Source organism: Symphalangus syndactylus, chromosome 8 (assembly GCF_028878055.3).
Source record: "Symphalangus syndactylus isolate Jambi chromosome 8, NHGRI_mSymSyn1-v2.1_pri, whole genome shotgun sequence".
NCBI classification, from domain to species: Eukaryota; Metazoa; Chordata; class Mammalia; order Primates; family Hylobatidae; genus Symphalangus; species Symphalangus syndactylus.
Genome location: NC_072430.2, coordinates 119,702,881 through 119,726,771, shown reverse-complemented (window position 1 = coordinate 119,726,771; position 23,891 = coordinate 119,702,881). Strand labels below are relative to the sequence as shown.

At 38.4% G+C, this 23,891-nt stretch overlaps 1 protein-coding gene across 1 annotated transcript in view; it reads left to right on the top strand.

The window, feature by feature from the left end:
* The first annotated feature begins 14,920 nt into the window (after nt 1-14,920).
* ABCA12 (ATP binding cassette subfamily A member 12) overlaps nt 14,921-23,891 on the top strand; it is a 209,892-nt gene continuing 200,921 nt past the window's right edge. Inside the window, exon 1 of the mRNA XM_055290518.1 lies at nt 14,921-15,418. Within this exon, the coding sequence (XP_055146493.1) occupies nt 15,350-15,418 (69 nt within the window). The 5' untranslated portion in view covers nt 14,921-15,349. The remainder of the gene's footprint in view (nt 15,419-23,891) is intronic.

Sequence of the window (23,891 nt, the reverse complement as noted above, 5' to 3'; positions counted from 1 at the left end):
AAGAATTTTTCTGTTATTGTTGAAACTGACTTGTATAATATATACCACCCAATTCCATCTTAGAATTAATGTAAATAGTGATTATGCCTTAAAAACAGAAGTCTCAGGATACAAAATCAATGTGCAAAAATCACAAGCATTCCTGTACACCAATAATAGACAAACAGAGAGCCAAATTGTGAGTGAACTTCCATTCACAATTGCTACAAAGAGAATAAAATACCTAGGAATACAACTTACAAGGGATACGAAGGACCTCTTCAAGGAGAACTACAAACCACTGCTCAAGGAAATAAGAGAAGACACAAACAAATGGAAAAACATTCCATGCTCATGGATAGGAAGAATCAGTATCATGAAAATGGCCATACTGCCCAACGTAACTTATAGATTCAGTGCTATCCCCATCAAGCTACCATTGCCTTTCTTCACAGAATTAGAAAAAACTACTTTAAATTTCATCTGGAACCAAAAAAGAGCCCACATAGCCAAGACCATCCTAAGCCAAAAGAACAAAGCTGGAGGCATCACACTACCTGACTTCAAACTACACTATAAGGCTACAGTAACCAAAACAGCATGCTACTGGTACCAAAACAGATACATAAGACCAATGGAACAGAACACAGGCCTCAGAAATAACACCACACATCTACAACCATCTGATCTTTGACAAACCTGACCAAAACAAGCAATGGGGAAAGGATTCCCTATTTAATAAATGATGTTGGGAAAACTGGCTAACCATATGCAGAAAACTGCAAATGGACCCCTTCCTTACACCTTATATAAAAATTAACTCAGGATGGATTAAAGACTTAAATGTTAGACCTAAAACCATAAAAACCCTAGGAGAAAACCTAGGCAATATCATTCAGGACATAGGCATGGGCAAAGACTTCATGACTAAAACACTAAAAGCAATGACAACAAAAGCCAAAATTGACAAGTGGGATCTAATTAAACTAAAGAGCATCTGCACAGCAAAAGGAACTAAAAATGTCTTATCCCATAGTTTGGGCTTGGGGTGGGGGTGGGGTCTCTCGAGATTGCAGTTCAGATGTTGGTTAGGGCTTCAGTTGCCTGAAATCTTTACTGGGGCTGAAAGATCTACTTCCTAGTTGGTGCACATGAATAACAGCAAGTTGGTGTTGGTTGTTGGCTGGAGGCCTCATTTCTTCCTTACCCAAACTTCTCCATAGCCTGCCTGAGTGTCCTTACAACACGGTAGCTGACTTTCTCTAGAAAAGGTAATTAAAGAGAGAGAAGTTAGAAGCCTCAATATCTATTTCAACATAGCCCTGGAAATCTTAATGCAATTATTATTTATGGAAGTCAGTACTATTCAGTATGGGAAGATACCACACCAGGAGGTAAGGATTATTACGCGCCATCCTGGGGGCTAGTTACTACTGTAGTGTTCTTAAAGGTAACAAGCTTGTATATTTTCTCTTAATGTTCATATTAACTGTCAATATATTTTCTTATTTACCTACTTCAAAATTCCTAATAATTGTTCTTGTACATTAAATTAACAGCTTTCAAAACATACCATTGTAGTGTAAAAACAAAATCCTAAGTTCACTCATGGATTGAAAGAACACCTTCTTGACCGAGGTGACCCCTGGCATGGGAAGTTGGACACACTTCATGATGTCCTCTGTTTTTTGCAGTTTAGACAGAACAACTGACCAGCATTAATGTTAAAATTGAGATCATAATACTGACAAAACAGACTCTTTGTGACAATAATGTACCAAGACCTAAGGCAATGCCAGGTAGGGTTAAGTCACACACCACTACACTTAAAGAATAGACTATGTTCTAACTGCCATAAGGTTTTCCTCTTTCTCTAACAGCTAACCAAGCACTGGCCTCAAGATAAGCAATATTAAAACGATTGTAGCTCACCACCAGACACTGACTGACTAACTCTCCCTGTTTCACAAGCCATAACTACAGCTTTGATTGGACAAGAGACTGATCTTAATAATTTCCTCCTGATAAGGTCACCAACCAGGACTGGTTCTGATGGGTTTACGGAGGATGCGCACTTGAGTGCCTTTATGTCCTGAAAAGATCTTTGGATGTGTAGGGCCTGACTGTAAAATACTTAAATGTTAAGTCGCCACCCCAGAGTGAACATGGCTCATATGTTATATGCATGTTTGTTCAATACACATGTGTCAGGACCACCTTTATGAATAATCATAGCTCCTCCTGTAAGGTGTTGAATATGTATGTTTGGCCAATAAGCTTAGCATAAAGCTCTCTCCCAACTCCTCCTCCTTCAAAGTGCCTGTCTCTGGTCGTTGCTGGAGGCTGTGCTTCCCAGCCTGTGGGATGGCCACTTTGTAGGCTGTAACCCTTTACAAGTAAGGTCTCCTTTTCTAGATTTGTAGATCTTGGGATGTTTCAGTTGACAATAGTAAATCTTTATACTTGCTATGATAAACGTACCTTTATATTTCAGTTGACATAGAATTTTTTTTGTTTTGAGACGGAGTCTTGCTCTGTCACTAGGCTGGAGTGCAGTGGCGCGATCTTGGCTCACTGCAAGCTCTGCCTCCCGGGTTCATGCCATTCTCCTGCCTCAGCCTCCCGAGTAGCTGGGACTACAGGCGCCCACCACCACGTCCCGCTAATTTTTTGTACTTTTAGTAGAGATGGGGTTTCACCGTGTTAGCCAGGATGGTCTTGATCTCCTGACCTTGTGATCTGCCCGCCTCAGCATCCCAAAGTGCTGGGATTACAGGCGTGAGCCACCGCGCCCGGCCAACATAGAATTTCAATACAGCAAACACATAAACAGGTTTCACTTCAAACTATATCTTGAAATTGTACCAGTAAAGGAACAATTTAGTGAATAATAATAAATCCAAATGACTTGTCTTATTTATATTACGACAATGTAATTCTGATTAGGTGTATTGGTAACATACATGATGACATAACCATTCATCACATACAAGTTCAGGGATGTCTGAAATGACATTTACTCAGGTATTCGACTCTTCATCTTCCAAAGGCTGAGGCTGTCCCAGACAGATTTGAGTCAAATAATGAGGCCAAAGCCAAACCTCAGTACAGTTCCACTACATAAGGCCTTTGGTGAATTCTGACATGAAGATCAATTTCCTCCTTACCAAAGAACTGCTAAACCTTCTGAAACTGCAGCTGTCTTAAGGAACCATTCCGGACTGTTGCAGATCCCCTTTGTCTGTTTTCTCCTCTCTCCAAGTTTGTGCTTTGCCGGAAGGTTTGGTGTCTGAAGACTCAGACCCTTAATTCCTGATGGTAAATGGCTCTTAACTTTTATTTTTCAGAAAGACCAGTCTTGTTATTTTAATTTTATGCTATATATTTATCACCTGGGCATCAAAGAAAATCTAGTTGTACTGAGTTCTACAAAATATTTTGTAAGCATTTCTATTAGTTTTTTTACTCTGAACGCTGTCCAGGGATCCAAACTCAGTCCAGACCAGCTTGTCTGAAAAGGAATAGATGCCATGTACTCCCTTCCATTATTTCTCTACCTTAACTCATCTTCAACAACCACTCCCCTACTCTCACTCCTTTTACAGTTATAAAATCAAAGGCATATTTCTGGACACTTTGGGAAATCATTTAAACTCTGAATCCCAGGTCTTTCATTAAAAGAGCCCTTATATGACAGGGTTGAAAATGTATTTGCACTGCCTTAAATGTGCCAATAAAATATAACTTCTTCCTTTAATAGATCAGATTTTTTTTTTTTTTTTTTAAACGGAGTCTCTCTCTGTCGCCCAGGCTGGAGTGCAGTGATGCGATCTCGGCTCACTGCAACCTCCGCCTCCCGGGTTCACGCCATTCTCCTGCCTCAGTCTCCCAAATAGCTGGGACTACAGGTGCCCACCATCATGTCCGGCTAATCTTTTGTATTTTTAGTAGAGATGGGGTTTCACCATGTTAGCTAGGATGGTCTTGATCTTTTGACCTTGTGATCCACCCACCTCAGCCTCCCAAAGTGCTGGGATTACAGGTGTGAGCCACCACGCCCAGCCCCTAGATCAGATCTTCTTTACAAGATTTTGCTTCACTGGATAATGTGGAAGAAAAACAATTGTAGAAACTTGGTAATTTACAGTTTAACAGTCTTTTCCAGTTTACATAATGTCTTTATTATGGCTCAGTGTCTTTGGTATAAATGCTTAGTGTCTTACATTTCTCTCACCCACTATGATTCTCTCTAAAATGGTAATGGGTATAATTGGATTGTTTGTAACACTATGAATAAATGCTTCAGGTGACGAATACTCTATTTATCCTAATGTGATTACACATTGTATGCCTGTATCAAAATATCGCATATACCTCATAAATATATACACATAATATGTACCCACAAAAATTAAAAAATAAAAAAATTTAACAGATGGTAATGGGATTTATGGAGGGTTGGTTTTATAATCTTGGAATATCACGGGCCAAGGTGCTGGTGAGATTTGGGAAAAGGGAGGATCATGGATCCACATTCATTCTGAATCTTCCTTGGTTTCTCCTAGAGTGATAAATTCTGTTTCTTCTCTGGATGTGTAACCCCTGAGTCAGTTCTGTCTGACGTTTTGAGACACCGTGCTGGTACCTACCATTAATGGCCATTTGCTAAGACCATTTGTCTTGCATTGAAGTTTTCCTACATTGCATTCTCTTTATTGTTCAGTAAAGTTTACAGCAATTGCTTGAAAAAGCTTTCCCGGTTTTATAATAAACAACATTACTTCAGAAGAAGTAGATGCCATTTAAAAAAATTAATGCAAGTACATTTTTTCCCTTCAACTATTGGGATACGGGCATAACTGTCTCAAACTTTTTAAAAAGTAAAAAATGTTTTTAAATGAAGTGTTAGTTTTTAAATACCTACAAAGTTCTGCTGGATTAAAATATGTATTGGATATCAGTACCTTATGTGTGCCAAACATCTGCATGTCATCAGGTCATTGGGGCCCTGTAACAGTCAAGATTCAACCAAAGAGGATAAACCAGTAGGAGATATATATTGAGAGATTTATTAAAAGGAACTGTCTTATGTAATTGTGGGAGCTAGATAGGCAAGTCTGAAATCTGTAGGGCTGGATGTCAGGAAGGGCAGGCTGGAACTTCTAGCCACAGGCAGAATGGCTTCTTTATCACGGAACCCTCAGTTCCATCTTAAAGCCTTTCAACTGATTGGATCAGGCCCACCCAGATAATCTAGGATGATCCTCCCTTACTTAAAGGTAACTGATTATGAACTTTAATCACACCTACAGCAACATCAAGATTAGCCTTTGGCTGAATAACTGGAGACTTAGCCTAGCCAAGTTGACACATCAAAAGATCGTCACAGGTCTCAAAGTGTTTGTCCCCAGAGTTTTTCCAATGTTGCTCATGATCTAATTTTCTGTTCTTTTATTATTATTATTATTTTTAATTGTATTATTATTACACTTTAAGTTTTAAGGTACATGTGCACAATGTGCAGGTTTGTTACATTTGTATACATGTGCCATGTTGGTGTGCTGCACCCCTTAACTCGTCATTTAGCATTAGGTATATCTCCTAATGCTGTCCCGCCCCGCTCCCCCCACCCAAAAACAGTCCCTGGAGTGTGATGTTCCCCTTCCTGTGTCCATGTGTTCTCATTGTTCAATTCCCACCTATGAGTGAGAACATGCGGTGTTCGGTTTTTTGTCCTTGCAATAGTTTACTGAGAATGATGATTTCCAGTTTCATCCATGTCCCTACAAAGGACATGAACTCATCCTTTTTTATGGCTGCATAGTATTCCATGGTGTATATGTGCCACATTTTCTTAATCCAGTCTATCGTTGATGGACATTTGGGTTGGTTCCAAGTCTTTGCTATCGTGAATAGTGCCACAATAAACATACGTGTGCATGTGTCTTTATAGCAGCATGATTTATAGTCCTTTGGGTATATATCCAGTAATGGGATGGCTGGGTCAAATGGTATTTCTAGTTCTAGATCCCTGAGGAATCACCACACTGACTTCCACAATGGTTGAACTAGTTTACAGTCCCACCAACAGTGTAAAAGTGTTCCTGTTTCTCCATATCCTCTCCAGCACCTGTTGTTTCCTGACTTTTTAATGATGGCCATTCTAACTGGTGTGAGATGGTATCTCATTGTGATTTTGATTTGCATTTCTCTGATGGCCAGTGATGATGAGCATTTTTTCATGTGTTTTTTGGCTGCATAAATGTCTTCTTTTGAGAAGTGTCTGTTCATGTCCTTTGCCCACTTTTTGATGGGGTTGTTTGTTTTTTTCTTGTAAATTTGTTTGAGTTCATTGTAGATTCTGGATATTAGCCCTTTGTCAGATGAGTAGGTTGTGAAAATTTTCTCCCATTTTCTAGGTTGCCTGTTCACTCTGAGGGTAGTTTCTTTTGCTGTGCAGAAGCTCTTTAGTTTAATTAGATCCCATTTGTCAATTATCCCTTTGATCATAGGGATTAATTGTGAATATTTACCTGATACCTTTGGATATTTAAATGGTTGACTCCAACCTACAAGGAAGAGTTAGTATAGTCAGTATATTCTAAATGTAGGAAATACAGCTATATATAAGTTATACATAATGGCGTTAATACTCTTAGGCTTTGTTTGCTAGTTCAGACTTTATGTTTCATAAGAACCTTCTAAAGAGAAATCGCCTCTTGATTTAAACTATAACTAAGAAACTTCCATTTATGTTCAAACAATTTTTAGAACATCATGAATAAGTTATTTATTGATGACTTTTTAAGCAGTCTGCAGGCCAGCTCTGTGCTGAAACATAATTTAAAAAAACACTTGGGCTGGGCACAGTGGCTCACACCTGTAATTCCAGCACTTTGGGAGGCCGAGGTGGGTGGATCATGAGGTCAGGAGATTGAGACCATCCTGGCTAACACAGTGAAACCTCGTCTCTACTAAAATTACAAAAAATTAGCCGGGCGTGGTGGTGGGCTTCTGTAATCCCAGCTACTCAGGAGGCTGAGGCAAGAGAATGGCGTGAACCCGGGAGGCGGAGGTTGCAGTGAGCTGAGATCACGCCACGGCACTCCAGCCTGGGGGACAGAGCGAGACTCTGTCTCAAAAACAAACAAACAAACAAACAAAAAACCTTTGTATGTACTTGTTCAATGCTACTGTGCATGTATAATTTTTGTATTAAGTTCACCTCCTTTTCTCACTGACCTACTGCGATTAAAGTAGTATTTACTTTGCTTTGCCATATCATGATTCAAAATCAAAAGACTTTATTTTAAAAAACATTTTAGTTAGGAAATATCATTGCTAAAGAGACATATTACTTTTATAACTTTAAAGGAATTGAGCAATTCGTTTGAGTGTGAGTTACAATAGCAGTTACGTAACAATTGCTGTCATTTTTACATTGCCATATTAAGAAGCTAGATAATCTTATTAATTCATGGAGAGGTTAAACATTTCTACCACAGATGGATTGCTTCATACTTAATTGTTCAGAGTGGGTCATCCAGATGAAGCAGAGTAGGCTAACTTTAATTTTTCAAAGGGTGTTATAAATATGAAAGCAACAAAATACTCAATCTTCAAAAAGAATTTCTGGGCTCCTGAGAATATGTCAGGGATCCCAGAGGGGTTTACGCTTCTCCTCACACTGTCTTGAGTATAAGAAAAAATAGAAAGTGACAGTATTTCATGTGTCCTGATGTGTAATTGAATATTACTTTGAGTTTGAAATAATTGCTGTGGAATTAATCTCATTATCTTCCTTGATTGTCATTGTTCTGAAGGTTCCAAGTGATCAAGCATTATTTTAGCCAATAATAATAGTAATTAACTGTAAAGAGTTGGTGAAATTTTTACTACTTTAGGAGCTGCTACCAGAGTTTCTCATGTAGTAAGAAGAGATCAGCTTTTATTCTAGTGACTGAGAAGCTTAGATGCGAATGCATTCCTCTGGAGTCTGGAGGTCAGGAAGCACTAAAGCTTCTGAGAAGGGTTCTAAACTACTCAGCAGAAACAAGAGGAATTTAATTGTCCTAGAAAGGGACGAGGAAGAATGGAGTAAAGAAGGAAATGGAAGAGGGGGGAGAAAAAAGGTTCAGTTGGGGAGATTGTGAGAGGCCATATACATGCAACAACTTGTCACCCCCTAATCATTAATAAGTGTGCTAATCACGCCTGTAATCCCAGCAGTTTGGGAGGCCGAGGCAGACGAATCACTTGAGGTCAGGAGGTCTTGACCAGCCTGGCCAACATGGTGAAACTCCATCTCTACTAAAAATACTACAGTTAGCTGGGCATGGTGGCAGGCACTTGTAATCCCAGCTACTCAGGAGGCCGAGGCAAGAGAATTGCTTGAACCTGGGAGGCGGAGGTTGCAGTGAGCTGAGATTGTGCCATTGCACTACAGCCTAGGCGACAAGAGAGAAACTCAGTCTCAAAAAAAAAAAAAAGTGTGTTAAACTCAGAGAATACTTTGTGTGTGGTTTTTTTGTTTTTGTTTTGTTTTGCTTTGCTTTCAATTAATATACACCACCAATGAGTTTCCGTCTGGGTTGTATAGGGTGTTAACCCAAGCCACTGCACACATGGCAGGAATCGGGGAGGCCTCAACTATCCTCTAGGTTATTTATATTTGTTTGATCTTTTAGTTTAATTCCCCAGTAAACCTGTAGGCTGAGAATAATTATCACTTCACTTTCTAGATAAAGCAGTTGACCCTCAGAAAGTGGTAGCTTGGCCTCAACACCTATCTCTTCAGTAGGGCTCCTCTGCTCTTTCCCTCCACATTCTCTGCTTCCTTGTGCATCAAAACAATTCTTTCAATAAGCGCTATGGCATTCTCTCCCCTTGCAGTAAGTTTGTACCTTCGCTTTCAATGTGATTTGACATTTCTTACATGGCCCCTAGTTTAGGGAATGAAGTTGCTGTATCAAAGTGGCATCTTGCCAATGACCTTCTGAGGCTGCAGAGGGCCATGGTGTCAACAGAATTCTGTTTCATGGGCTCCTTGTGCTACACAAAATGGTCGTTGGCTCTAAGCAGTGAACTTTCATTATTGGAGGAAGGCTGATGATTTGAGGGTCAAGCTGTGGGTGAGAATGAGATTATGTTTCCCATAAAAGTCTCCATGGTAGGGAAGTTTGTGCAAGTCTCTCAGAGTGTTTTGGACGAATTTCTCCTTTTATTATTGTCTATATATATAGGTCACAACTAGCTTTCAAAACAATTCCATGGTCCAGAAAAAAATCACAGGTAGTAACAGAATGGGCAAAGTTAATGTCATTCCTGCCACTTACATGATTATTTTAGATTGAGATATATTTATTGTGTGTTATATGGGAGTACTTCCCCCTTGGAAAAGGGTTAAAATACAAACTTGATGCTCCCAATCATAATACAAATTAATGAATGCACAGTTAGTTAATTTAGGAGTTGATGTGTTTAGAAAAATACCACGGGTGAAACTATATGCTGCAAAATTTGATTCAAAATCTCTGTCCAGTTATCTGTAGGAAGACTTCACTGATATAATGGCCATATGTTCTGCTTGTCACATGCTATCATTAAAACACTCATTAAAATGCATATCTGGAGAGCCAGATGTTTCATTTTTATTATATACCATTTTCTTCCCATTTACAATCCATATGTGCTTATCTAATGGTTAAAATTTTGTGAAATTTTTTTACATACTTTTGAATATACTTTTTATCTCTAGCTACATATTTGTAAAGAAGCATATATGGTACATATTTACATCTATATAAACACATACAAAAATGGATATTTTTGAGTGTGGACTTGTGAATTTATCCTACTTTATTTGTACATTCTCTTGTTCAAGAGTCAAGCTATCAGCTACCACTATACATGCCAATCACTTGTTCCCTTTCACTTCCCCCTGTACCTTTCCTTCTCCTCTGTTTCCATAATATTACCGATCAGGCTGGGTGTGTTGGCTCATGTCTGTAATTCCAGCACTTTGGGAAGCTGAGTCTGGTGGATCACTTGAGGTCATGACTTGGAAACCAGCCTGGCCAATATGGTGAAACCCCGTCTCTACCAAAAATACAAAAAATTAGCCAGGCATGGTGGTGCATGCCTGTAATCCCAGCAACTAAGGAGGCTGAGGCGGGAGAATCGCTTGAACCCGAGAGGCAGAGGTTGCAGTGAGTCAAGATTGCGCCCCTGCACTCTAGCCTGGGTGACAGAGCAAGACTCTGTCTCAAAAACAAAAACAAAAAAAAATTGCTGATCAGTTAGTGCTTGAATGAGACTTTTCAACTAAAATGTTTGATTATTGATTTGAATTGAAATTATTGACTAGTTCCTTTACCCCTAGCCTTATGCTTTCAAAGTAATACAGTAGTAGTTGCACATACAAAATGGGAGACTGAGGGGGGCGGATCATGAGGTCAGGAGTTTGAGACCAGCCCGACTAACATGGTGAAACCCCATCTCTACTAAAAATACACAAATTAGCTGGGCATGGTGGCGCATGCCTGCAATCTCAGCTACTCAAGAGGCTGAGGCAGGAGAATCGCTTGAACCCGAGAGGCAGAGGTTGCTGTGAGCCGAGATTGCACCCCTGCACTCCAGCCTGGGTGACAGAGCAAGACTCCATCTCAAAAAAAAAAAAAAAAAAAAAAGAAAACCTGTGTGTTGCTCAAGATTGAGGGGACAGATAACTGGGTGACTTATTTTTCTCGTAAGCTGGAATTTGAAAATGCTAGAAATGATCATTTTCTAGCTTATTTAATAAAATTAATCTTTTCTAACATAGTTTTTGTTGTGCCCAAGAGAATGCATGCTATAGAAACCTTTACTATTGAGATATTCTTTTTTAAATTGTTCTGGGAACAGGCCAGTCATCAAAGACTAAAACACATGCAAAAATTGGCTTGTTGTATTTTTTCCATGAAGAAACAAGTGATAGTAGATAAATATATAGATCTGTCTTTTAAGCTGTTTAAGGTTTTATGAGGGGGAAAACATAAATTGAGAAGAAAAAATACTATTTTTCATTTTCATTTTTCCTTTAAAATGGAGAATTGATTATTAAAACTTACATTGCAAAGAGGAGGAGATGATCTTTCTCAATACTCTACCCCATATCTTTCCATCAGTTTGAATAGGTTGGCCAAAAAATTCTAAATTTTACAGGCCTCATTTTTTTTTTCTTAGCCTCATAAGATTACAGCTACACATGTAGTAAAATTAATTCAACATCACCAGTTTAAGACAATGATTACTCACCCTGAGTGAGTGGATGAAAAATTCTTCACAAGATGGGAAATCAGTTTCATGTGAGTATGAAATTGCCATATTCACATGGCTCAATGAAAGATAATCAATTAATTTATCAAACTTGGTCCCTGACATGACTGTTATTTGTGATGAGGAATTCTGTGCCATTGAAATCACCTTGGAGGGATAAGGTGCTCTGTAACAGCTTGGAGTGAGCGAGACTTTTTAAAGCTCCCTTGAAATATGTCTTGTTTTTGGGTTTTGTGGATCAGAGTTTTACCAGTTGCTTCTTGACACAATTCTTTTGTCTACATTATCATTGGAGTATCTCAGTGCTGATAAAGCACTTGAAAATCCTGAATCTGATAACTTCCTCACACCCACCTGCTTCATAGCATCAGCTATCAACGTCTTACATCACAGGTGGATCTTGGGTAATGAGGTATTAGCAACTGGTGCCTCATTATTGTAATCCTTGGGTGGAGTCCCACCCTTCTTATAAAAGAAGGATGCTGTTATTTTTACCATGAGTTAGCTTCAATTTCCCATCTTGTTGCACATTTCCACCTAGGTTACATGCGTGCACTTGCTGTGTTTTCTTACCCATGCTTGCTTTATGAGGGCCTGTTGGAGAACAAGCTTTGCAGACACAGAAACCTGGGTTCAAATTACTGTTCTGACACTCATTATCTGTGTGACCTCAGGAAGCTACTTGTCCTATGCAGCTTCATCTTTACAGCAGGTATAATAATGTTGACCTCACAGGTTTATTATAAAGATCAGGTCCTGTATGCAATGAGTATCCCATAACACCTTAATGTAAAAGTCAGTTGATGGTAAAACAGACAGACAAACAAAGTTGTCACTGATGCTATACACAAAAACCAGTGTTGAGACAAAGGAGTAAAACTATAATCTGGTTGCTGTTAAAATTTCTGAACTGTTTTACATCATCACTAACTCAATTCACTTGTTTTTTCTATTCAGAAAAAGGGTTTCAAGTCTCAACTTCAATCAGTTTCTCATTCTACTAACATTTTCATCATCCCACAGCATCGGCTTTATCATACTCTATCTCTTAAGAAGAGTTTCCAGGAACTTTTCATTTTAAATCCACAATATGTCATCTTCTCCTCTTTAGCTTTGGGTCCCTAACTCTTCAACTTTGTCTTCTACTACTTCAGACCAGCTCTTAGATTTAATTGGGTCAGAATTCTCACCATTCAGGAATACAGAATTTATCTCAAAATCGTGGTGTTCCATGAGACCTGGTCTGTGTACTCAAGGGGCTCAGAGTATGGACAGAGAGACAGACTGACTATACTAGAAGGTAATAAGGGTGTTGACTAGCTGTGCGAACAAAGCTTTATGGGAAAATAGATGAAAGGGTGATTAATTCAGCCAGGGGTGGGGGTGTGGTGGGTGGAAGTGCTGGAAAAGGCTTCAGAGGGGAAGTAACACTTGAGTCAGTCATTTGAGAATGAGCACAATTTCATTTTGGGCAGAGGGAACAGTATGACCAAAGCCTGAAAGTGAGCAGTCCTCATCCAAAGTATTCTAGCAGATGGCAGGAGGGAGGGCTGAAGGTGGAGAGACAACTGATGAAGCTGGCAAGATCCAGGCTGGGAAGTGCTATGAGGCTCTATCAAGAAGCCTAAAAGAGCAGCCTGCCTTCTCCTGAATTCCTGGAGCAACTAATCTTTGTGCACTCATTTTGGCCATAATTTTTCATGCGTGTACTTACAAAAACATCTCTACAAGTGATTTATAGACCCCGCTAGAGAAACAGGGAAAATCCCTGGTGTTCATTTGTTTCTCAGCTCTTCCTGCGAAGTGTAATACATGGGACTGGAGAAAACATAGCACAGAGATTAACAGTACAGAAACGAGGTTTGAGTTCCTTCTCTGCTGTTCCCACTGTCCTCACTGCTAACTAGGTGAACTCCCGCAAGTTATGGCACTTCTAAATATCGCTTTCTTCCACTGAAAATGCGAATAATGACAGTTTCTATATAATAGGACTCCTAGGATGATTCAATAAGTCCTTAGCAAACATTGCTACCCAATTAATAAGAATCAATTGACCAGTTACTATGAGGCGGGACCTGCGCTAGATTCCTTTTTTTGAGGGGGGATGGAGTCTCTCTCTTTTGCACAGGCTGGAGTGCAGTGGCACCATCTCGGCTCACTGCAACCTCTGCCTCCCGGTTTCAAGTGATTCTCCCTCCTCAGCCTCCCAAGTAGCTGAGATTACAGGTGTCTACCACCATGCCTGGCTAATTTTTGTGTTTTTAGTAGAGATGGGGTTTCACCATGTTTGCGAGGCTGGTCTTGAACTCCCGACCTCAAGTGATCAGCCCGTCTTGGCCTCCCAAAGTGCTGGGATTACAGGCGTGAGCTACCGCACCTGGCGAAGGGAGAACTCTTAATGCTTTAACGGATTTTGCAAGTAGAGTCTGGATTAGTCAGGGTAGGTATGAGGATCAAAGGGGAGCTTCATCCTACTAGCCTTGGCTCCAGGAGTTTATTCAATTACATTCAGCAGCAAGTATTGAACACTAATGATATGTAAAGTACTGTGATATAAAATAGTCCATGTCCTCAAATAATTTATAATCTTGTAGGAAAAATAAGACATACACAAATAAAAATAATGCAAAAACTTTAAGTTCCTTGAGAGAGGGCAACAAAGAATGATGCTAGATTCAAAGGCAGGAGAATCTATCCTCTGGGGTATAACCAAAAAGCCTTCATTGAAGACGTCAACTTGGGGATAACTTTGAAAGGCAGGATCTTACAGAGGGAGGAATGTATCACGGAAAGAGGAAATAGAAATATCTTAGATAGGCCGGGCGCGGTGGCTCACGCTTGTAATCCCAGCACTTTGGGAGGCCGAGGCGGGCGCATCACGAGGTCAGGAGATCAAGACCTCGGTGAAACCCCAGTCTCTACTAAAAATACAAAAAATTAGCCGGGCGTGGTGGCGGGCGCCTGTAGTCCCAGCTACTCGGAGAGGCTGAGGCAGGAGAATGGCGTGAACCTGGGAGGTGGAGCTTGCAGAGCCGAGATCGCGCCACCGCACTCCAGCCTGGGCGACAGAGGAGACTCTGTCTCGAAAAAAAAAAAAAAAAAAAGAAATATCTTGGATCAGGCTGTGTCCCCTTTCACTATAAGAGCCTGAAACAATGTGGCTTGCCTGTAATAGACACGTGGATCTCCACTCGCGAATTGAAGGACTCCAGTTTTGTCATTTATGTCCCCTACAGCCTACCTTTCCTTTTCTGCTCTGTGCTTAACCTAGTACATTGTGATGAAAGGTGGGACCTGTCCAACATAGTCACTTCCCCCAAAATCGAAACATTCAACTTTAGGTTAAAGATGAATACTTTCCCTAGTATCTAATGATGGGGCTGAGGCTTAGAGCTTTGCAGCTAAGCTCTGGCCTTATGGACTTAAATCATTTAACGACACTTTAATATTAAAGAGTCACTGGGCCCAGTGTCTGTGAAATGTTCTCTGTGTCCTGCCTCTGCTAGAGCAGACACTGTGTGCAGGAAAGAAGACGAGAATGTAGGACAAGTCCTACTGGCCTGGCAAGGGTCCCACCCCCTAATTCCTGTGACGCATCCAGTGCAGGTGACATGTTCCCTAAGGTGTGGATAGGCAATTAACTTCATGGAGAGTAGGAGGTGTGGGTTAAGCTGCTGGTTTTTTTTTTTTTTTTTTTTTTTTTCAGTGAGGCATTATCTGAATGATGCTCATTCTGTCTTGAGTCTGGACTTCGTGCAACAAGCAGCAACTGGATATTATTTTAAAATAAGCATAAGCCACCCAAAGATACTGATCTGGGTCCTTCTTTTGGAAGAAGAGTTGATTGAGAAGTGCCTCTTGGTTAAGGATTAACCACAGGGAAAAATCCAGCAGAAACAGAAGAACTGTGGGTTTCTTACCCCAGCCCTCAAGGAAGCTATGCCGTGAAAGGGGTACTGATACACTGACATACAGCAAGTTGGACGGGGCATCAGTTCTTCATCTGTGGAGTGGAGAAAAGAAGAGGAAATCTCTCATTTGGGGCATTTGAAGGATGGCTTCCCTGTTTCATCAGCTTCAGATCCTGGTCTGGAAAAATTGGCTAGGTGTAAAAAGGCAGCCGGTGAGTTAAAAAAAAAAAAAAAAGTGTGGGAGTATGGGTCATGGGGCAATATGCCAGGTAATCCTAAAATGTGATCTTAATGAGAAGTAAAAACAGAAGAGTTTAAAGGCATTTTCCAAAGCAGGAAGTAAGATATTTAGAATTCATCCCCCTATCTGTGTTATAGCTAATGGAGTGAGTCTTAACATGCCCCCAAAAGCAGCCTTTTGATTTCAGTGAATTAAAAGAGTAAACCAGGACATGCCCTGGGCAAAAAAAAGAACATGACTTGTTAGTGGCTGAACTAGAACGTTGAATTCTGGTTTCAAGCCAAAAGGCTTTCAGAATTTTTCTTAATGAATTTAGTTAAAAATGGGATAGAGGAAAGAAAAGTATTATTTGAAATGTACAATAAATGGGAAGAAATATACTGGAAAACTGAAAGCCATAGAAAGTTTGGTTGAAAGGTAAAATACAGAACAGAAATAGTTTGAAGGCTATTAGTGTAGAAAAGCTACTGAGAAATTTTAGTATCTAAAAATCATTTACTGGGAATACCAAACAAGATATATATATGTGCCATGTTTTAAGAATATTATTGAATCACTTAGCTTTACTACTACAATCTATCTTCTCTTGCTCATTGCAATGCCTTTTTTGTACTCTTACATTAATGTTTGCATTCTAATTACAAAGTTAGCTATTAGATTCTCATCAGTTGGCTCCCAGGATGATTGAGAAAGGAATTGGTTTCTGGAAATTGTTATATATTCAGAAGAATGTTTGAAAATCGGGGAAATCCAAAAAGGTATACAATATACTTTATTTTAAAGTGGTAATTCCCAGCCTTGAATGAGTAATGTAATTATTATGCAAATAATATGCATCACACAGAAACCAGCATTTTATCTATGCACCTTATCTCGCTCTAGGCTTACTTGGAGTGCCTGACACTTTACTTGAGTGTTTTGATGTGTGTAGTAAGAGGAGGGCATAGATGTTCACTTACCCTTGTGAATTCTGTGGGTAGGGTTTTAAAATTCTAAGGCATGTGATTGCATGGGTGTGGGGTTTGAATATAAAATTATAAACTCATTCATGTTTTTATTTGTTTTTTAACTGGAAAAAAAAAAAGCACAGAAGAAAACCTCCCCATAATTATCATGTGGTTGATTCTGTGTGGCATTAGCAGGGAAAGGATCCTGGGTGTGTGGATGTGGTCATGTGGTCAGAGGATGTGAGTTGGGGCCCCTGCCACTGCTCCTCGTGTAACTTAAGTAGCTTAAGACAGTTTCTCTAAGCACTGTTTTTCCCACCATGATGTGGCATGATGAGTTAGATGTGACATGATTAGTTAGATGTGGCATGAAGCCTGCCACATTTAACTCATATTGGGGGAAGTACCAAATGTGCTAATGTATTTCAAAGTGCTTTATAATGCTGACACACTTAGCAAATAGATTAGTGAGGGATTTGAGGCAATGTGTGTCATATTTTATGCAGATTAATAATGAAAGGAAATTCAGGAGAAGATACTGTGCGTTAAAGGAAAAATCCACATACAGTCAACTTGTAAGTGATAAGAATTCAATAGCTAAAAACAAAAACAGAGGAACTAAAATCTGTATGTGTTACTGTCAATAATCTGAATGCTGAGGTCTATTTCTTTTACAACTCTATTTTGTGTAAAAAAAAGTTATAGGAAAAAAAAAACACCCAAATCTCAGGTGAAGACGTTTGTTTTTCATTGAGAAATTTTATCTTTAGAAATTTTAATGACAAATTTTTTTCCTCATTTTGAAAGTAGTGGGCATATCAATTTTCTTCTTTGGGGTTTCTCTTCATTTTAGTCAGTGTTTGCTGGTCATGGTGAAATATTCAGGGGAGATGCAAGTCAGATATTAAAAGAAGTTTTTCAAGCATGACACCTTGCATTATTCCCATCTAGTCAAAACCCCTAAATAAACTCTGGTAACTATACTTTTCCTAGAGAGGGAGAATACATGAGCCGTTAATTCATTCTGGGACAGGGAATGATTCAGATCTTAACTGCACCTTAAACAAATGGAAACCAGAACAGATAAGTTTCATGGCAGAGTGAGGTCAGAAAAAGTTCAAAATTTAGGACAATACAGAAGGCCAACCTGAATCCATTATAACCAACCAGAGGGACAAGAGAGACCTGTAGAAGATGGTGATGCAAAAGGAAAAGGAAGGACAATTCTAAGTGGAGGGGGAAAGGGCAAAGAAAGAGAACTTTCCTTCACAGTTTCGCCTAGGGTCAGCTCTGCCTCTCCATGTTGGGAAAAAGACTTGAAGACACATGTGGGAAGGATATATGTGTGATGGCATTACACTTAAAAAGGAAGAGAGGAATAAGAGGTTGGAAAGTTGGAATTAAAGATCTAAAGGGAGATAAAATGAAAAAAATTGTCTAAAGAGAAATTATAGGCAAATTGGAAGACAGACAAACTGTGAAATGAAGGTACATGTGATTTTGAGGAGAAGAGTGTTTTTGTAGGAACTAGACTTGGTTATCCATCAAATAATAATTTAAAATGCAAGCATTTATATTTCTACATTCATAATCATTCTAAAAATTGTACTTTGAAAGTATACTTTTACTCACAGAAAAAGAGAAATTAAGCTATGGACACAGGAAATGTATAGTCCTTACTTAGTGGTAAAGAAAAATGGAAGCATCACCACCATGACAACTTTGCCTTATTTTTTTTAGAAATTCCATCACAAAGCAAGTTGGTGGGAAGACCAATTCAAAAGGGAAGAAGTTAAAAATCTATTAATGGAGAAACAAATGACACATGAAAAAAGCAAAGGAAAACAAAGATATAGTAAAAATATTAAGGTAGATTGGAGATTAATGAGGAAATGTGTTGATTATAAAAGTATATGCTGGGGCTGGGCGCAGTGACTCATGCCTGTAATCCCAGCACTTTGAGAGGCCGAATCAGGCGGATCATTTAAGGTTAGGAGTTCAAGACCAGCCTGGCCAATATGGCAAAACTGTACAAAAAATATACAAAAATTAGCTGGGCGGGATGGCAGCTGGCCTGTAATCCCAGCTACTTGGGAGACTGAGGCAGGAGAATCGCTTGAACCTGGGAGGTGGAGGTTGTAGTGAGCCGAGATCGTGCCACTGCACTCCAGCCTGGGTAACAGAGTGAAACTCTGTCTCAAAAAAAGAAAAATAAATAATTTTTTTTTAGAAAAAGTATATGCTGGCCAGGTGCAGTGGCTTATGCCTATAATCCTTTGAGAGGCCAAGGCAGGTGGATGACTTGAGCCTAGGAGTTCGAGACCAGCTTGGGCAACATGGTAAACCCTGTTTCTATTTAAAAATACAAAAAATTAGCTGGGCATCATGGCGCATGCCTGTATTCCCAGCTACTTGGGAAGTTGAGGTGGGAGGATTACCTGAACCTGGGAGGTCAAGGCTACAGTGAGCCTAGATTGAGCCCCTGTACTCCAGCCTGGGCAAAAAACTTTGACACTCTCTCTCTCTCTCTCTCTCCATGTATATATATACACACATATATATATGTACACACATATATACACACACACATATATATATATATAATGAGAAGAGAATTACAAACAGCTATACAATCTGAGAAACAGGATGAGAATAGCATAAGCTAAATATTTAGTTTGGCTATAAAAAAAGGGAATCTAATTTTGGTGGTGACTTCCCTCAAAATTATTCTTGGAGTAAATGTCTCTCTCTTTTTTTTTTTTGTAAAGTAAGATATCAGAATCCTGGAATATTGGGACATATCTAACTGACTTAATTTTACAGGGTCCTAGAACGCTCAAGGGACTTGTCCAAGGTCACACAGCAAATTTAAAGCTCAAAGTCAGATTTCTTCAAGCATGAATTTATTCTTTCCATTACTTCTTGATGCTTCTCTATTGCTCCTGAGTTGAGTTTTTTCCCTAACATTCTCTGATCCCACTTAACAATTAGCCCACCAAAGAACAGATCGTATCTGCCAAGGAGGCCTTAGAAATTGATGATTTTTAATATCTGTGGTAATATCAATTCTCAATTGTATTGCCAAAAAAATGAATACTAAAGGAAAGTAAAGAAAAATATATTAAGTACTAACAGAAATGTTAGGTAATAGAGAAAGCCAACCAGGTGCAGTTGCTAACCTGCTGGGCTTATAATTTAACTTTAAAAATAATGAAATAATGAAGAAATATTCCAGCAGAGATGGTTAGCAATAGGAAGGCTTACCTAATGAGACGCTAGTTAATGACAGGGAAGAGTCCTGGGACAGCAAAGAGATTGCAGGCTGAAAGACTAGATAATATAAGAGTTTGTCTTCCATTAAGATGACAAAGTCTATGAGAAATATGAGATTATGTAAAGTGACCAAACCTACACATTATCGGAATTCTTGACAGAGAAGGAGAAAAAGTAGACAACTTGAAAAACATATTTTAGAGAATAATTCAAGAAAATTTCCCCAATCTTGCTTGAATGGTAGACATCCAGATATTACCAGAGATTCGGATAAATTTAGAGAACACTTATGAGAGTTTATGCAAGCCAAACGTCACCAACTCATACAGTCACCAGACCATCCAAAGTCCATACTAAAAAAAAAAAAAAAAAAAAAAAAAAGCCAGCTAGAGAAAAGAGTCAAAGCACCTACAAAGGACAACTGATTAGATTAACAGTGAACTTCTCGGCAGAAGCCCTATAACGGAAAAGATGAGGATCTATTTTTAGCCTCCTTAAAGAAGAAAAAATGCCAGCTGGAATTTTATATCCTGCCAAACTGAGCTTCATAAATGAAGGAGAAACTCTTTATCAGAGAAGAAAACACTAAGAGAATTTGTAATCATTAGCCTGGTCCTACAAGAAATTTTCAAAGGATTTCTAAACATAGAAACAAAAGGACAACACAGAAAAAGATACATAAGTACAAAGCTCACAGATCTTGTAAAGCAAATGCACAATAGAAACCTCAAAAGAAGTAGCTAACAACATTACATCAAGAACAAAATCTCATGTATCAACATTAACTTTTAACATAAATGCCTCAATGCCCTGCTTAAAAGATATGGAATGGCAAATAGGATTTTAAAAAAGACACAGCCATCTTCTGTCTACAAGAGACTCACCTACTGGGTAAAGATGCATTCAGACTCAAAAAGGTAGAAAAAGATATATCACACAAATGGAAAAGAAAAGCAAGCAGGAATAGCCATTCTCATATTAGATAAAACAGACGTTAAACCAACAGCAGTTAAAAAAAAAAACAAAGGCATTGTGTAATGATAAAAGGTTCAATACAACAAGGAGATTTAACTATCCCAAGTATATATGAACCCAATACTGAAGCACCCAGCTTTACAAAATAAATACTACTAGACCTAGGAAAACAGATTAATAGCAATACAATAATAGTGGTGGACTTCAATACCCCACTGATATTACTAGACAGATAATCAAGGCAGAAAATCAACAAGGAAACTCTGGACTTAAATTGGACTATGGAGCAAAAGGACCTAATAGACATTTATAGAACATTATACCCAACAACTGCAGAATATACATTCTTCTCATCTGTGCATGAAACAGTCTCCAAAATTAACTGTATGCTTGTCCAAAAGGGAAGTCTCAATAAATTTAAAAAAATTGAAATCATATCAAGTATCTTCTTGGACCACAGTGGAATAAGATTGGAAATCAATACTAAGGAGAAGCTTTCAAAACTATACAAGTACATGGAAACTAAACAACTTTCTCCTGAACAGCTTTTGTGTAAACAATAAAATAATGGCAGAAATTTAAAAAAATGCAAAACAAATAAAAATAAAGACACAGCATACCAAAACTCCTAGGATATAGCAAAGGCAGGGCTAAGAGAAAAGTTTATAGCATTAACATGCTTACATCAAAAAGATAGAAAGCTCTCAAATTAACAATTTAACATCACACTTGAAGGTACTAGAAAAACAAGAGCAAAATAAAATAAAAGCTATCAGAAGAAAAGAACAGCACAGATCACAGCAAAAATAAAGGAGATTCAGGCCAAAAAAAAAAAAAAAAAGATAGAAAGCATCAATGAATGAAAAGTTGATCCTTTGAAAGGCTAAACAAAATTGACAGACCACCAGCTAGACTAAGGAAAAAAGAAAGATTCAAATAAGTACTAGAAATGATAAAGATGACATCACAACTGTTACCAGAGAAACAGAATAGATCATCAAAGACTACTATGAATACCTCTATTCACACAAACTAGAAAACCTAAAGAAAATGAATAAATTACTAGAAACATACAACCCCCAAGATTAAACCAGGAAGAAATAGAAACCCTGAACAGACCAATAACAAGTAATGAAATTAAATCAATAATAAAAAAAATCTCCCGATAAAAAAAGCCCAGGACAAGATGGATTCATGGCCAAATTTTCCAGATGAACAAAAAAGAGGTGGTACCAATCTTGGTGAAACTATTCCAAAAAAAAAATCAAAGAGGAGGGCTCCCTTCCCAACTCATTCTATGAATCCAGTATCACCATGATTATCAAAATCAGGCAAGGACACAACAACAAAAAAGAAAACTATAGGCCAGTATTTCTGCTGAACATAGATGCAAAAATCCTCAGCAAAATACTAGTAAACTACAACAGCACATGAAAAAATAATTCACCATGATCAGGGAAGCAAGGATGGCTCAACGTACACAAATCAATAAACATGATCCACCACATAAGCAGAACTAAGCACAAAGACCATATGACCATCTCAATAGATGCAGAAAAAGCATTCCATAAAATCCAACATCCTTTCGTGATTAAAAAGAAAAAACCCTCAGCAGACTAGGCATAAATGAAACATACCTCAAAATAATAAGAGTCATATATGACAAACCCACAGCCAACATCATGCTGAATGGGGAAAAGTTGAAACATTTCCCCTAAGAATTGGAACAAGACAAGGATGTTCAGTCTCACTACTCCTATTGAACATAGCACTGAAAGTCCTATCTAGAGCTATCAGGCAAGAGAAAGAAATAAAAGGCATCCAAATTGGAAAAGGGGAAGTCAACTTATCTCTGTTCAATGAGATGAACAGGTATATGCCATGATCATATACCTAAAAAACCCTAAAGCCTCCTCTAGAAGACTTCTAGGCCTGATTAGTGACTTTAGTAAGTCTCAGGATACAAAATCAACATACACAAATCAGTAGCATTTTTCATACACCAACAATGGTATATCTGAGAACCAAATCAGGAACTTAAGGCCATTTAAAATAGCCGCACAAAAAATACCTAGACATATATTTAACCAAGGAGGTGAAAGATCTCTACAAGGAGAACTACAAAACAGTGAGGCTTTAATTTCTTTAACTTGTAGATAACACCAATAAATGGAAAAACATTCCATGCTTATGAATTGGAATAATCAATATTGTTAAAATGACCATATTCCCAAAGCAATCTATAGACTCAATGTAATTCCTAACAAATTAGTAACATCATTTTTCACAGAATTAAAAAAAAAAATCCTAAAGTTTACACAGAACCAAGAGAAAGCTTGAATAGCCAAAGTACTCCTAAGGAAAAGGACAAATCTGGAGACATCACATTGCCTGACTTCAAATTATACTACAAGGCTATGGTAACTAAAACAGCATGATACTGATACAAAAATAGACACAAATCAATGGAACAGAATAGAGAACCCCAAAATAAAGCCACATACCTACATCTGACTGATCTTCAGTAAGGCTAACAAAAATAACAATGCAGAAAGGACGTCCTATTCAATAAATGGTGCTGGGTAACTAGCTAGCCATACGCAGAAGAATGAAACTGGATCCCTATTTCTCATCACATACCAAAATTAACTCAAGATGGATTAAAGACCTAAACATAAGACTTAAACTATAACAATCCTAAAAGAAAGCTTGGAAAAACTTTTCTGGACATTAGCCTAGGCAAAGGATTTATAATGAAGACCCCAAAAGCAAATGTAACAAAGCAAAAATAGACAAATGGGACTTAATCAAACCAAAATGTTTCTGCGCAGCAAAAGAAATAATCAACAGGATAAGCAGACAATCTACAGAATGGGAGAAATTATTTACCAATTATGCCTCTGAAAATGAATTAATATCTAGAATCTATAAAGAACTAAAATCAACAGAAAGGAAACGAACAACCCCATTAAAAACTGGGCAAAGGATGTGAGCAGATATTTCTCAAAAGAAGAAATAGAAGTGATCAACCAACGCATGAAAAAATTCTCAATATCATGAATCATAAGAGAAATGTAAATTTAAACCACACTGAGATGCCACCTTACACAAGTCAGAATGACTATTACTTAAAAAGTCAGTGTGGAGCCTGTGGCAACTCCTGCTCGCACTGGATGCAGATCAGGCAGCACCAGGGACATGACCTGGAGACCTGAGATCAGACACAGATCTTCTGAAGGAAGTGGACTG